This window comes from Eptesicus fuscus, chromosome 6 (assembly GCF_027574615.1).
Source record: "Eptesicus fuscus isolate TK198812 chromosome 6, DD_ASM_mEF_20220401, whole genome shotgun sequence".
NCBI classification, from domain to species: domain Eukaryota; kingdom Metazoa; phylum Chordata; class Mammalia; order Chiroptera; family Vespertilionidae; genus Eptesicus; species Eptesicus fuscus.
Window position 1 is genome coordinate 79,586,620 of NC_072478.1, and position 14,578 is coordinate 79,601,197.

The following is a 14,578-nucleotide window of genomic DNA, read 5'->3' on the forward strand; positions in this document are numbered from 1 at the left end:
AACACAATGCCATGCTTTTGTAGCATCACCTGCTTTCTGTGGAGTAAAAGGTCCCACCACAGCTGATTTCAAGTTCCCATGATGTCCTGAGAGTTGGGAAGAGAAGCACAAGAGTGCACTGTTATGTAGTGGTTCCACCGTCCAGATATAAGACTGTTAACCTCAAAAACATAGATCACAGGCAGATTTAGTTATTAGAAAGAGAGATGTTTTGAATATTTATTACCCTTGTTCTTTAATAATTTAATTGTAAAGTTACATAATTTAATTTTTAATAATGGCTGTGTTTAACAACTGGCTTGCAACAAAATTCCTAAAAATTGAATAACTGGCTCTCCTGAGCCAGCATAAGCCAGCTCCAACACACCACGGCCCCCAAGCCTCTAGGAGGCCTCAGGATGTGGTGTCCACCTTATGACCAAAGGGAGACAGTCTTGGAGGTGCTGCTGGCTTATCAGTCAATTTTCTTTTGGGATGTTGGGGAAAAAGCAGGAAAGGAATCTTTAGGCAGACTGCCACCGAAGACTGCTGTCCTCACATAAATTCAGCTATGCCCTGGTCTCCTTTCTTTCCTACTTGCACATCCCATGGAGGCTGTGAGCTTGAGGGGTTTACTTGAAGAAGGATCATAGAGGAAAAAATAAGTGGGGACGACTTCGATGCAGAAGGAGCAGGGCCGCAGCCCCAGAGAGGGACAGGGAAGAGCTCAGGTAGAGAGAGCCTCTGCCTCTCTGTTCTCATCCATCGGCTCAAGAAAAGCAAACTTGGCAGAGTGGCACAGATGCCTTTTATTGGTCTGACCAGCATGACTAGTAGAGGGCATGGGCACACTCCCCTACCTGTCCTGGCTCCCATCTCCCCTCTCCTGGGAGTTCAGGACTCACCCCAGGGGAGAAGAGTGTCTTAGGCAGAGATGGCAGGCAGAGCCAGGATAAAAAATATGGGCTTGGGGTTTGACAGGGGCTCAGGGTGATGTAGAAAACATAGGGTTACCGGGCCATCCAGATAAAACGTCCATCAGGGTACAGCAGAGGCTATTTCCCTACACGAGCCCCTTGTCCTTGCCAGGAATGGGGGCCGTCAGGAGGAAAGCTTCCCTAGAGGCTTCCTACTGTGCCCTTCGTGCCATCAGCATCTCCCGGATGTTGTCCTCAGCTTCCTTCACGCTGCGCTCCAGGTAGGATTTTTTCTGCTGCAATGTGAGGTAAGAAACAAGGTTAGGGTGAATGGGACGGGTTGGCGGATACAACTTTTATGCCCAGTGGTCATGGCTTCTCCTCTGTGACCAGTGACTTCCAGGAGCATGTTGTTGACTGGGAGCCAGGGACACACACCTGATCCCTGACCCTCGGGGGGAGGAGGTCGCTTGGTACAGAAAGCAGAGTGCTGTAGAAGGCAGTAGCACTCTTCCCCTAGAAGGAAGTAGACTCTAAAAACAGGCGTCTGGGTACATGAATTTACACCAGACAAAGGCCAGGAAATTCCAGGACAAAGCTCCAGCCCCATAGCAGACTGTCTCTCGGGGTTTTCCATGGGCCCAGCCAGGCCCAGTAGCCGCCGCCACGGCCGAATGGACCGTGTACCCTCTGCTCTGTCAGCGAGATGACAGGCTTCATGAGTCCTAAAAAGCTGTATCACACCTCTCACCGAGGCAGATGAGTCAGGAGGAAATCTGCTTTTCTAATGAAACTGCCGCCTGCCAGGAATCCAGGACAGTGACACACCGAGTAAAACAGACCCCTTGGAAGTTTACCTCCTTCCCCATCTGGGTCCTAAATTAAAAATCTCAACTTAGACAAAGAACTTTCCTTTCAGGAGCCACATCTGGACCAGGATTACAGAAGATTAGTCAAAGGAAATGATGTCCGTACAGTATTTGCCCTGTGGTCACCCCAGAAGTACGGTGGCTTCACCACTGGTCCCTGCCCTGAAGACATAGTTGTGGCTGCATTCCCACTTACCAGACATGAAATGAAGGCTCCCTTTTTGATGAAAACTCAAAATAATCCCCTCCAAGGATGTGTGTGGCTAAGCCAGTAATGCAGAGCACTGGCCCAGGCGGTGCAGATGCGGCCAGTGCCCTTCTCTCAAACCTACCCCTTCACACGAGCAGCTGCTGTGGCTTCACACTGACCACTCGAGTGCCCAGAAGAGCCAGGGAAAGGCGAGGGCCAAGGACAGGTGAGCAGCCTGGTCTGATAGGCCTTGCAGGAAAATCTAAGTGATCCCACTATCACTCGAGGCCTGTGCCACTAAACCTCACTACATATCCCTGCCTCCAGCTTCTCCCACTCTCTACCCAGGTACTTATTAAACAATACATTTAGAGATTTTTTTTCCTGCAGGTGCCAAATGCTGTGGCATCCACCAATCTTGTATCAGTTTTTATGTGAACCTCCAATTCCTGTTTGTCTTACTTCAAATTTCCTGAAGATGAGAAAAAGCAGGATCTCTTTACCCATCTCCCATCTGTCCAACTTCCACACAATTCCTTACAACAGGAGCACCATAAAAACTCACAGAACCATATAATTTGTTGGCCACAAGTGTATGTTCTTGCTAAAGAATTTTAATTACATTGCTAGACCTGACATAGTCCTATCATTGTGATATCAGAGTGGAAACTTAAACTTTCTTTGATAAACAACCTTTAGACTGTACTTGTGGTGAGTTAAAAAGAAATACTAATAAACGCCTGACACATCACTGAAGAATGTGTATGTACTGGGTGTTGCACGGAAGGGGAGCAGCAGCTAGCGAGTGCCCTGCAGCAGCAGCCCCGTGGGAATCTAAGGAAAAGGCTAGTGGAGCAAACAGTTGTACTCTGCAGTAGTCAGCCAAGGGTCAGGGCTCAGGGACGCAGGTGTGTGGCATCCATTTCTGCCAGCTTGCTGCCCAACCAGCAAAACCACAAACTTGGAACATCAGCAAGAGCTTTTCTACCTATAGTCCAGGCCTCAATTCAGGTCAAAATCAAAGTGATTCTTATCTTTAAAATTCTTCATTTCATCATTTTTATTCCTTCTGTCTTCCAGTTACATGACTTCTTCATGATTTTACCACTGCATATCCTAAAGTCTTCAAGTTTCAAAAAATAATGCAAAACGAACTTGTCTATTTTTAAATCTTCAGTTTACCTAAATTTGCTGGACAAGAAAAAAGGTTTTCATCCCAACAGATGGGGCATCCCTAGCCCAGCGGGACCTGTTTTCTAATTTTATTTCAATAGGTCCTATCTCATCCTCAAACACATCTGAGCCCAAAAGACTCTCGTAATCAAACCCAGATCAAAGCCTCTGTTGTGGGTTGAATTGTGTCTCATAAAAACATGTGTTGAAGTTCTAACCCCTGGAACCAGAGACGGGGACCTAATTTGGAAAAAGGGTCTTTGGAGATGTAACTGAGTTAAGATGAGGTCATGCTGGATAAATCCAATGATTAGTGTCCTTACAAGGCCACACAAAGACAAGGGGATACAAAGGGAGCATGCCATGCATCAATGGAGGTAAAGAGTGGAGGATTGCATCTATAAGCCAAGGATGGTCAGCAACCACCAGAAGCTCAGAAGAGGGAAGGAAGAATTATTCCCTAGGCCTTTCCGAAGGAGCAGGGCCCTGGAACACTTTGATTTTGGACTTCTAGCCTCCAGAATTATGAGAGAATACATTTTTGTTGTCTTAAACCACCTACTTTGTGGTAATTAGTTATGTGGCCCTAGGAAACCAACATAGCACCTGAAATGAGGGCTGCACCAGGGACAGAATCTACCCACAAAGAGCCTCTGACCACACTGATCTGTACAGGCAAGGGTTAGGATCCCTAAGTTAGTACCATGGAACAATATCCCGCCACCTCCCGAAAACTGGTAGAATTGACCCCAAATACAAATCAGACTTTCAGAAACAATGGAGAAAATGAAGAAACCAATGATTAAGTCAAACTTTTTCTCCTTAGATCTCCACAACTTCTTCCTAAAACTACTTAGTCAAGCCAGAAATTCTATGGACCCCAGCCTTCCCCATTTCTGTAAATGACAACCCCATTCTTGTAATTGCTCAAGATAGAAACTTTGATGTCATCCTTGACTCTTCTGTCACGTCTGACATGGAATCAATCAACAAATCCTGTATCCAGAATCTGACCATAATGAATGAATAGCCCCATCAGTGGTTTCCTTTCTTCTGACCTTGACCCCCTTGAATTTCTTCTCCACATTGGTCAGACTCATCTTTTAACACTTAAAACCCTCCAATGGGTTTTTACTCAGAAGTAAAAGGCAAGGTCTTTTCAAAAAGCCACACAGTCTTGTTCTCAGCTGACTCTCTGACCACCCCACCCACAACTCGCTCACTTACTCAGCTCCGGCCACAAGGCCTCCGAGCTGTTCCTCCAGTCCACCTGCTATGCTCCTGCCTGACCTTTGCCCTTTGGCTCTCTCTGTGTAGGAACTCTCTTCCCCAGGGAGCCACATTACATACTCCCTCACTTCCTTTGGGCCTTTCTTAATGTCACCTTATGGGAAAGCCTTTTGATTATGTCCCTATTCTCACTCTGATTTTTCTCCATAGCACCCATCACCACCAGAAGCAGAATTTGTCTGTCTGTCCTCCCTTATAAGAAAAGGTCATGAAGGCAGGACTTTGTTCTGTTTGCTGATACAGTCCATGTCTAGAAGAATGAATGGTACATAATAGGAACTCAATACCAGCTGAATAAAAATGTATTTATTGCCTGGCTGGTGTGGCTTAGTGTTTGAGCATCAACCTATGAACCAGGAAGGTCACAGTTTGGGGCACATGTCCAGGGCTGCAGGCTCGATCCCCAGTGGGAAGTGTACAGGAGGCAGCCAATTAATGATTCTCATCATTAATGTTTCTATCTATCCCTTCCTCTCTGAAATCAATAAAAATAAATTTTTTTAAAAGTGTTTTTTATGGGAAATGATGCCTTACTGATTTACTTGTACACACACACTGCTCCTTTTTAATTAATTCTTCCTGCCGGTTTAAATGACCAAGGAATACCCTACAAAGAAAGCAAAGGCAGAAACTGATCGTTCTCCTTCAAGGTTGTTTGTAGTGTTTGGCATTGCCTTCTAACCTCTCCCCCTGGATATACAGAGGTCTAAAACTCAAACCTCACTGATCCCAATGGGGCATCAAAGCCTTATCCCACACACAGTGCAGGCCCTTACGCCTCATTAGGCCAACTTGTAAAACTGTAAAGCAAACCATCCCAATTCCCCACATCCTGAAGTGGCAAATCCTTGAGAAACTACTCAGTAACAGGGCTGCTGTGAGCCACAAGGGGGCTATGCTGCATGAACTCCAGGGGACATTTTAAACCCAAACCTCCAGGAGTCCCAGGAAGGCATTGGCTGGCCTCACTGCAGCATTTTTCTGTCTTGCTGAGCAATCTCCCTCAGAGCCCTTTCCCTAGGAAATTCTCTAGTGGCATCAAACCACAGAGCTCTAGGTGCAGCGACATTCTTGTGGGGCCTTGTCCTGATGTGAAATTCTGAGGTTTCCTGTGGGGCTCAGCATGGCCAGGGAAATGAAATGGTTGGACTTACTACTCATCAGCCTGAGGGTCTCTCTGAGAGTCAGACTGAGGGACTGGTGTTTCATTCTTCTACTCTCATGGAGGAAAAGGCTCAAGTCCCGAGAACTTTGCTGACATGACACGATCTCTCAAATAGACTCCTGAGGTCATTCATCTTGTGACGCTATCTCTACAGACCTTTTTTTCTTAGGAAGCTTGTCCTCTCCTTCTCTAAATTAATATTTTCCTGTTTGTCATTTCCTGGGGTACAGAAAAGAGTTTTCCCCTCGCACCCTCTATTTCCCCATTTGTAAAATGAGGATTTGGACAATACCAGTGTTCCTACACCCCCATTTTTTCTTTCGTCACAGAACTCTTTCTTCAAATGAACTCTTGTCTTAAAGACAAAATAATAAGACAAATACAATGGAGCTCAGGGAAAGGGGGAGACGTGTTGGATAAAAGCAGACCTGGCTTGTCTTCTGCCTCCAATCCAATCTCCAGGGGCAGCAGGCAAGGCATTCTTGGTTCCCTTTGCCCTAATATTCTATGAGATCTGTGCTCAGAGACCCTCTGCTCTGAGCTCCATGTTTCTGACCCTGAGTTTGACCTATCTTGGCCACATACTCTTCCTCTGCTTAATGTCCAGCTTCAGCACACAACTGTCAACTTCACGCTCTATTAATCAAAAAACCTCAGGCAAAGGCCACCTTCTCACTGTCTCTCCCATGACTTCCAAATTAAAAACCCAAGAGCCTCAATGATTCTCGTATTCTCTCAGTTTGCGTTACTGTAAAATGGCCAGAGGGTGCCAGCTGCCCACAGTGGGGAAGTTTAGCAAGAATTCACTGAAGGCTGAGGAGGCACGTCCTGGCGGACAAGGGGTAAAATGTGAAGGAGGTCAGAAAAGGGGGAAGAGGAAAAAAGAAAAGCTATGATACAGCGACAGGCAGAGCTGCAGCACGCAGGAGCTGTGCAGAGCTCTGAAGGTACAAGTGCTCTGATGGCCTGAATGGGCGAGGAGCACTCACCAGAGGGAGGAAAGGCCAGACCCAAGCGGGGATTTAAAGCTAAGAGACCAATGATCCAAGCACACACGTCCACTTGTGAATTCATCCAGGTACATCCACTTCACCATTAAGAACACAACTAGGTTATAAGGTAACTTATGAACTATATATGACTAGCAAACAAGCTCAAAGAGAAAGATAGCAATTTTAGGCATGGAGCAGGAGAATAAAGAGAAATGTAAGAAGAGGTTACTGTCTCTGCATCTTGCAGAAACTGCTTTCAGAACAGCTTTAAGAGGTGTCCCCTCTCTGTCTCTCTCTCTCTCCCCCCCCCCGCCCTCCCGCCTGCCCATCCCACTCCCCCTCTCTCTGATTGTTCCTCTTAAGGGAAGGCAATTGCAACATCATGAGGCCAGCTAGGAGGAGCCCATGTACCAAAGGACGGAGGCTTGCCAACAACGAAGCGGATGATGTTGGAAGCAGAACCCTCATCACTTCCCTGTGGAGCCTTCAAGTGAGGCCACAGCCCCGCAAAAAAACTTGCAGGTAGCCTCATGAGACCCGAGCATTGTCCCTGTGAGCCATGCCCAGATTCTAGACCCACAGAAACTGAGATAAGAAATGTTTGTTGTAGCTTGACTAGTGTGGCTCAATGGTTGAGTATTGACCTATGAACCAGGAGGTCACAGTTCGATTCCCTGTCAGGACACATGCCCAGGTTGTGGGCTCCATCCCCAGTATGGGGTGTGCAGGAGGCTGCTGATCAATTATTTTCACATCATTGATGTTTCAATCTCTCTCTCCCTGTCCCTTCCACTCTGAAATCAATAAAAAAAATATTTTTTTAAAAAAGAAATGTTTGTTATTTTCAGCTGCTAAGTCTGGAGTTAACCTGTTACTCAGCAATAAATAACAAATACAGTACATTTTCTGCCGCATGGGAGAAAATAAAGGCTTCTCTGCTGAAAGGTAGAGATAAAAGACTTGATTCAGCTGACTGACCTTATTCTTCTCCCAGGTGTTCTTTTACCTGCTAGAAGACTCTGACACAGGTACTATATGGGGTCAGATTCCCAAGTGATAAGATGCTCAATCTGCCCAAGAAACCTTTACACTACTCAAGCACTTTCTAGCGGAGATACACTGATGGGGGAAATTCCCCCAAACAGTAGGTGATCTCTACCTACTGTTGCTCTCCCTAATACATCAGCTTTGTGTAAGTCCCAGAGAAAGCCCATTCCATCAGACCGGGGAAGAAAGTACAAAGAACGCTCATAGGTAAGCGGAGAGGCAGTAGGGGCAACTGCTCCAAAGCATATGGCACTGATCAGGCTTCATTCACAGAATCATGACATTTGTGGGCACCAGGACTAAAAGGGATGAGACAAGTCAGTAAATCATGTCAACTGATAAGTAGCTGAAGTAGGAAGGGACATGTGGCTCAGAGAAGGTTAAGGGAAGAGGGAACCTGACCACTACCTTAAATATCTAAAACAGTGGATCTTAAAGTGAGGTCCCTGAAAATTTTTGCAGTATCAGCAACACTTGGGAACTTGCTAGAAATGCACATTCTTGTGCCCCAACTCAGACCCACTGAATCAGAAATTCTAAGGGTGGGGCCCAACAATCTGTGTTTTCACGGCCCTCCAAGTGATTCTGAGGCACACTACAGTTTAAGAACCACTGTTCAAAAGTTGGAGTCAGGAAACTTTTTCTATAAAGGACCAGATAGTAAATACCTTAGGCTTTGTGGTATAGTCTCTCTCACAACTACTCAACTCTGTCATTGTCGCTGCCATAGTCAATGTGTAAACAAATGGGTGTGGTGTAAGTGAATGCTGTGTTCTAAAAACACAAAAACAAGCAGCAAGTCAGATCCGGCCAGCAGGCTATAGTTTGCCAACCTCTGTTCTTAAAAGGAGGGAGTTTTAAAAGTTGAACTGAGTCCAGCAGTTAGAGATTTCAGAGAATTTTAACGAGACCTACTTAATAAAAGTATAAATTTCCATCCATCCATCCTTCCACTCATTCCTTTGGCCAACTGCCAAACCATTTCTCCTCTTTTTTCCTCCAAAAACCGTGATTCGTGAAGTCTGTGGCATCATGCTTTCCCATCATCTTCCCCTACTTCATTCATTGCTGCAATCTTACCAATATCCTTGGGGACTCCCTCATTCACTGATGACACACCAGCTTCCTCTCCACCACTCAAGGTGACTTCAACAATAATGAAGATGATCCATCAATCTCATGACTTCCTTTCCCCTCAAAATTTTTACTTTACCCCAACTCTGACCGACCATGAATATCCTAGAGATCTTGTCAACACCAGTAATTTCACCACCACTTCAGGTCACTTCTATCTGATGACTCTCTCTCCAGCAGTTCTTCAACACATCACTCAGCAACAAGTTTTTCATTATCCATTATGCTTCTATAGCCTTTCCCCCTCCTACCCACTTTAGCCTGCACAGTCCATCATTGATATTTATTCCCTTTGTAAATACCCTTTTCTCCTTTGCCCCTCTCTCCTTCTGCTGCACTTGCCTGGCTAAATGCCAACCCAAGTTAAACCCAACCATCTACCTACACCATGCTTGTACCTGAACAACTGAATATTGCTGGAGAAAAACATTTAACTATGCTGAATGGTTTCCCTTTAAATTCAGGATCATGAATCTCAAATGGCACTCAACACTGTTTGGAAATTCTATTAAGCTTCCTTAATACTAGGTGTACTAGTTAATAATGCAGATTTTTTTCAATAGATGGAGTTACATATATGTTGATATACATGCGATTTGATATGTATCATATTTTGTTGTATTGACAGCAAGCTTCAAAACTTCATATGTTGCCCTAGCTGGTTTGGCTGTGGATAAAGCGTTGGCCTGCGGACTGAAGGTCCCAGGTTCGATTCCGGTAAAGGGCACATGCCTGAGTTTCGGGCTCGATCCCCAGTGGGGGGCATGCAGGAGGCAACCGATCAATGATTCTCTCTCATCATTGACGTTTTTACCTCCCTCCCCCCTCCTCTCTGAAATCAATAAAAATAGATATTTTTTAAAAACTTCATATGTCAAATTTGCTGAAGGTATTAACATCATAGATATTTTTACGCTTAAAAATGTTATGCCAAAAAAAGAGCATTTGCAGGAAGTTTTAATTCACTACTTTATTTTGAAGAAAAAGTTATCGTATACTTTGGGAAGCTTATGGTGAACATACTCCATCTGAAGATATTGTGAACACTGGTTTAAACGCTTTAAAAGTGATGATTTCGATATGAAAGACAAAGAACGTCCAGGTCAACCGAAAAAAGTTTGAAGACCAACAATTACAAGCATTATTGGATGAAGATGCGTGTCAAACTCAAAAACAACTTGCAGAAAGATTAAACATTGCTTAGCAAACAATTTCCAATCGTTTACAAGCAATGGGAAAGATTTTAAAGGAAGGAAAATGGGTGCCACATCAACTGAACGAAAGACAAATGGAAAACCGGAAAGTCATCAGTAAAATGTTGCTTCAACAGCACGAAAGAAAGTCTTTTTTTGCATCAAATTGTGACTGGCAATGAAAAGTGGATTTATTTTGAGAATCCCAAATGCACAAAATCATGGATTGATCCAGGTCAACCATCAACATCGACTGCAAGGCCAAATCACTTCGGAGAGAAGACAATGCTCTGCGTTTGGTGGGATCAGGAAGGTGTGGTTGGTGTATTATGAGCTTCTAAAACTACTGACAACAAATAATCAATTTGAACCATGCTTTGATGTGAAATGACCAGAATGTGCCAAAAGACACAGCAAAGTAATTTTGCTTCATGATAAAGCACCATCACGCACTTTAAAACCAGTTAAAGACACGTTAAAAGATCTTGCCTGGGAAGTATTAACCCACCCACTGTATTCACCAGACCTCGCTCCTTCAGATTACCACTAGTTCTGATCGATGGCACATGCACTTTCTGAGCAGCACTTCAAAACATACAAAGAAGTAGAAAATTGGGTCTCTGAATGGTTTGCCTCAAAACAAGAAAAGTTCTATTGGGATGGTATCCACAAATTACCTGAAAGATGGGGGAAATGTGTAGCTAGCGATGGACATTACTTTGAATACAGCACTTTTGATGTTTCTCTTGAAATTAACATGTTTTCTTTTATTACAAAATCCGCATTATTAACTGGTACACCTAGTATGTTCACTTGTCTGCTCTCCAAAATTACTATTTCATCCCTTGTTCTCCTCAAATCTCCTACATTCTCTCCTCTTCCCCTCTCATTTCCAGTTCACTGAGAAAATACAAGCAATCTAATGAGAATTCCCTCTTCTTCCCACTACCAGATCTACTCCTGGACCTCCGCCTATACATACACTCCCTTCTTTCCCTATTGTTAAAATGGAGAGAATGTCCCTGCTTCTATCAAAACACAACCCTTCTGCCCTAACTGGTTTGGCTCAGTGGATAAAGCGTCGGCCTGCGGACTGAAGGGTCCCGGGTTCGATTCCGGTAAAGGGCACGTGCCTTGGTTGCGGGCACATCCCCAGTGGGGGGTGTACAGGAAGCAGCTGATCAATGTTTCTCTCTCATTGATGTTTCTCCATCCCTCTCCCATCCTCTCCATAAAAATTAATAAAATATATTTTAAAAACAAACCAAAAAAACACAACCCTTCCACCTGGCACTGTCCATCTCCACTCACCTACTCAAAATTTCACTCCCCAGTTATCTCTTTTCTTTCTTCTTAGTCTTCAATTTCTCTTTCTCTGTAACATCTTCCTTAGTGGGACAAATCTTTTTTATTTTTTATCTTTGTTGACCTCACATTCCCCTGTAGGTATTGCCCCCTTCCTCCCCTTCTTAGCAAAACTTCTTGAACCACTTGTCTTTAATAGCTGCCTCCACTTCCTTACCTCCCGTTTGCTCCTCAGACCTCTCCAATCATGTCCATCTACTCTATTAAACTGACTGTGGTCCAGCTCACCAATGAGCTCTGTTGTCCAAAGCAGTGGTTACTTCTCTATTCTCTTAACCCATTCTTACTCATCAACAGCATTCAGCACAATTCTTAAAATACTTTCTTTTCTTAGCTGTCACGATACCACACTCCTATTTTCCTCCTACATCACTGGCTACACTCCTTCTAAGTTCTCTTTTGCTGACTCCTACTCTGATGCTCAACTTCAAAATGTTGGCATTTTCCAGGAAGCTGTCCTGGAACTTCTCTTTTCCCCATCTACACTTTCTCTTAGAAACTCTCAACTAGTCCCACAGTTTTATTTTTTTAAATATATTTTTATTAATTTCAGAGAGGAAGGGAAAGGGAGAGAAAGATGAAAACATCAATGAGAGAGAATCATTGATCGGCTAACTCCTGCACGCCCCCTATTGGGGATCGAGCCCGCAACCTGGGCAAGTGCCCTGACCAGGAATCAAACCATGACCTTCCTGGCCCATAGGCTGATGCTCAAATCACTGGGCCACCAGCTGGGCTAGTCCCACAGTTTCAAACATTAATTTAAATTACTCCCAAATGTATATATCCAACCCTGACTTCCCCTTAATTCCAGATTTATACATCCAATTGCTTGCAAAACATATCCTCTTAGATGTCAAACTAAGGTGATTTATAGTCACCTTATTCTCTGCTCTCCCCAGTCTTCTCCATCTCAGTGAATACCACTCATCTAATTGCTCAACTTAAAAACCACAGGAACAAACAAACCAACAAAAAACAGAAGCCATCCCTGATTCTTTTCTTCTCTTTAAACCCTATGTGTATTATGGGCCATTGAGTCAGCTCTGACTCCTGGCTACCCTATGAATGAGTGATGTCCACAATGTCCTGTCCTCAACTGCCCTGCTCAGTACCTGCAGATCCAAGCCTATGGTTTCTTTTATGGAGTCAACCCATCTTGCATTTTGTCTTCCTCTTTTCCTGCTGCTGCCTTCTAGTTTTTTCCAGCATTACTTTCTTTCCCAAAGAACTCTGCCTCTAGTAGGACAGTTTCAGTTTTGTCATTTTTGCCTCCAGTGATGTTTCAGGCTTAATTTGCTCTAGAATCCACTTGTTCTTCTTTCGGGCAGTTCAGAGTATCTGTAGAGCTCTCCTCCAACATCACATTTTAAATGAATTAATTTTTTCCTATCTACCTTCTTCACTGTCCACTTTTATATCTTTACATAATAATTGGGAATATGAGGGTATGGATGATCTTAGCCCTGGTTTCTAATGACATATCTTTGCTATTGGTCATCTTTTCTAATTCTTCCATTGCTGCCCCTCCGAATCTCAGCCTTCTCTTGACTTCCTGGTGCAGTCTCTATTTGAACAGATCACTGAACTAAAGTAAGCAAAATATTAAACAATTTTGGTATCTTCATTGTGTTGTAGTTGTGTATTTATTCTATAGTCATTTTTGTCTTCCTAATGTTCAGCTTTGCTTTAGTATTTTCTTTTTTCACTTTCATTGGAAGTCATTTCAAATCATTGCTACTTTCTGCCAGTAAAATAAATTCATCTACATATCTTAAATTATTGATATTTCCTCTACCAATTTCACCCCTTCTGCCTCTGAATCTAGTCCAGTTTCTTATATGTTCTGTGTACAGATTAAATAAATCTGTATAATTTTAATAATGTGTATATGTTCTATATACAGATTTAGTAAAACCCATTATTACCCATCCAATGCATCAGCAACTCTTAACTTACTTCCAAATATATTCCTAAACTAGTGACCCGGTGCACGAATTCGTGCACATTGAAAGGAAATTAGAAGGTGGCTGGCAGGGCGGGACTCCAAGAGGGGCCGGACATGCCCTGGAGCCAATTCCCATGGTCCCTCCCCAGCCTCTGAGGAGTGAGCGAGGGTCCCCCCGGCAGGTGGGGTCCCTCGGCCTGGCCTGCGGGGATTGGGCTGAAACAGGCTCTCCGACATCCCCTGAGGGGTCCCAGAGTGCGAGAGGGCACTCTGCAAAGTTGCTACAGGGTGTGGAACATAAACACAAATGTACAGTAAACCAGATTCGGAGGCACATAACCCATAGCCGAAGGTGGAATCGCACAGCCCCGTGAAGAATCAGGCTCCCTCCTCTCTGGTTTTGGGGTGTGTCACCTGAGAACCGCTGCTGCTAAGTCACTGCAGCTCGGCAGTGTTGAGCGCCTGCCCCCTAGTGGTCAATGCACGTCATATCAACCAGTCAGACAGTAGGAGGGACACTTAGCATATTAGCCTTTTATATACTGTATATATAGTTGAGGCCCAGTGCACAAAATTCATGCACAGGGCGGGGGGAGGCCCTTCAGCCCGGCCTGCATCCTATCGTAATCTGGGACCCCTCGGGGGATGTCTAACTGCTGGTTTAGGCCCAATCCCAAATCGGCAGTCGGACATCCCTCTTGCAATCCGGGACTGCTAGCTCCTAACCACTCGACTGCCTGCCTGATCACCCCTAACCACTCGACTGCCTGCCTGACTTCCTGATAACCCCTAACCACTCTGCCTGCCTGCCTGCCTGACAGCCCCTAACTGCTCGCCTGCCTGCCTCATCACCCCTAACTGCCTCTGCCTCAACCCCCACTGCGGCGGCTTCGTCTGGAATGACTTTCGGAAGGTCATTCAGCTGTCCGGTCTAATTAGCATATTACACTTTTATTATTATCCTATCTAATAAAAGAGTAATATGCAGATTGACCATCACTCCAACACACAAGATGGCTGCCCCCATGTGGACACAAGATGGCCACCACAAGATGGCCAGCAGGGGAGGGCAGTTGGGAGGGACCAGGCCTGCAAGGGAGGGCAGTTGTGGGCGATCAGGCAAACAGGGGAGGGCAGTTGGGAGGCACCAGGCCTGCAAGGGAGGGCAGTTGGGGGCGATCAACCCTGCAGGGGAGGGCAGTTAGGGGTGACCAGGCCGGCAGAGGAGGGAAGTTGGGGCAAACAGGCTGGCAGGGGAGCAGTTAGACATCAATCAGGCTGGCATGGAAGTGGTTAGGGGGTGATCAGGCTGGCAG

At 44.9% G+C, this 14,578-nt stretch overlaps 1 protein-coding gene across 1 annotated transcript in view; it reads right to left on the reverse strand.

Moving 5' to 3' along the window:
- Window positions 1–186: 186 nt before the first annotated feature.
- PFDN1 (prefoldin subunit 1) overlaps window positions 187–14,578 on the reverse strand; it is a 75,259-nt gene continuing 60,867 nt past the window's right edge. The window contains exon 5 of the mRNA XM_008141456.3: window positions 187–1,192. Within this exon, the coding sequence (XP_008139678.1) occupies window positions 1,109–1,192 (84 nt within the window). The 3' untranslated portion in view covers window positions 187–1,108. The remainder of the gene's footprint in view (window positions 1,193–14,578) is intronic.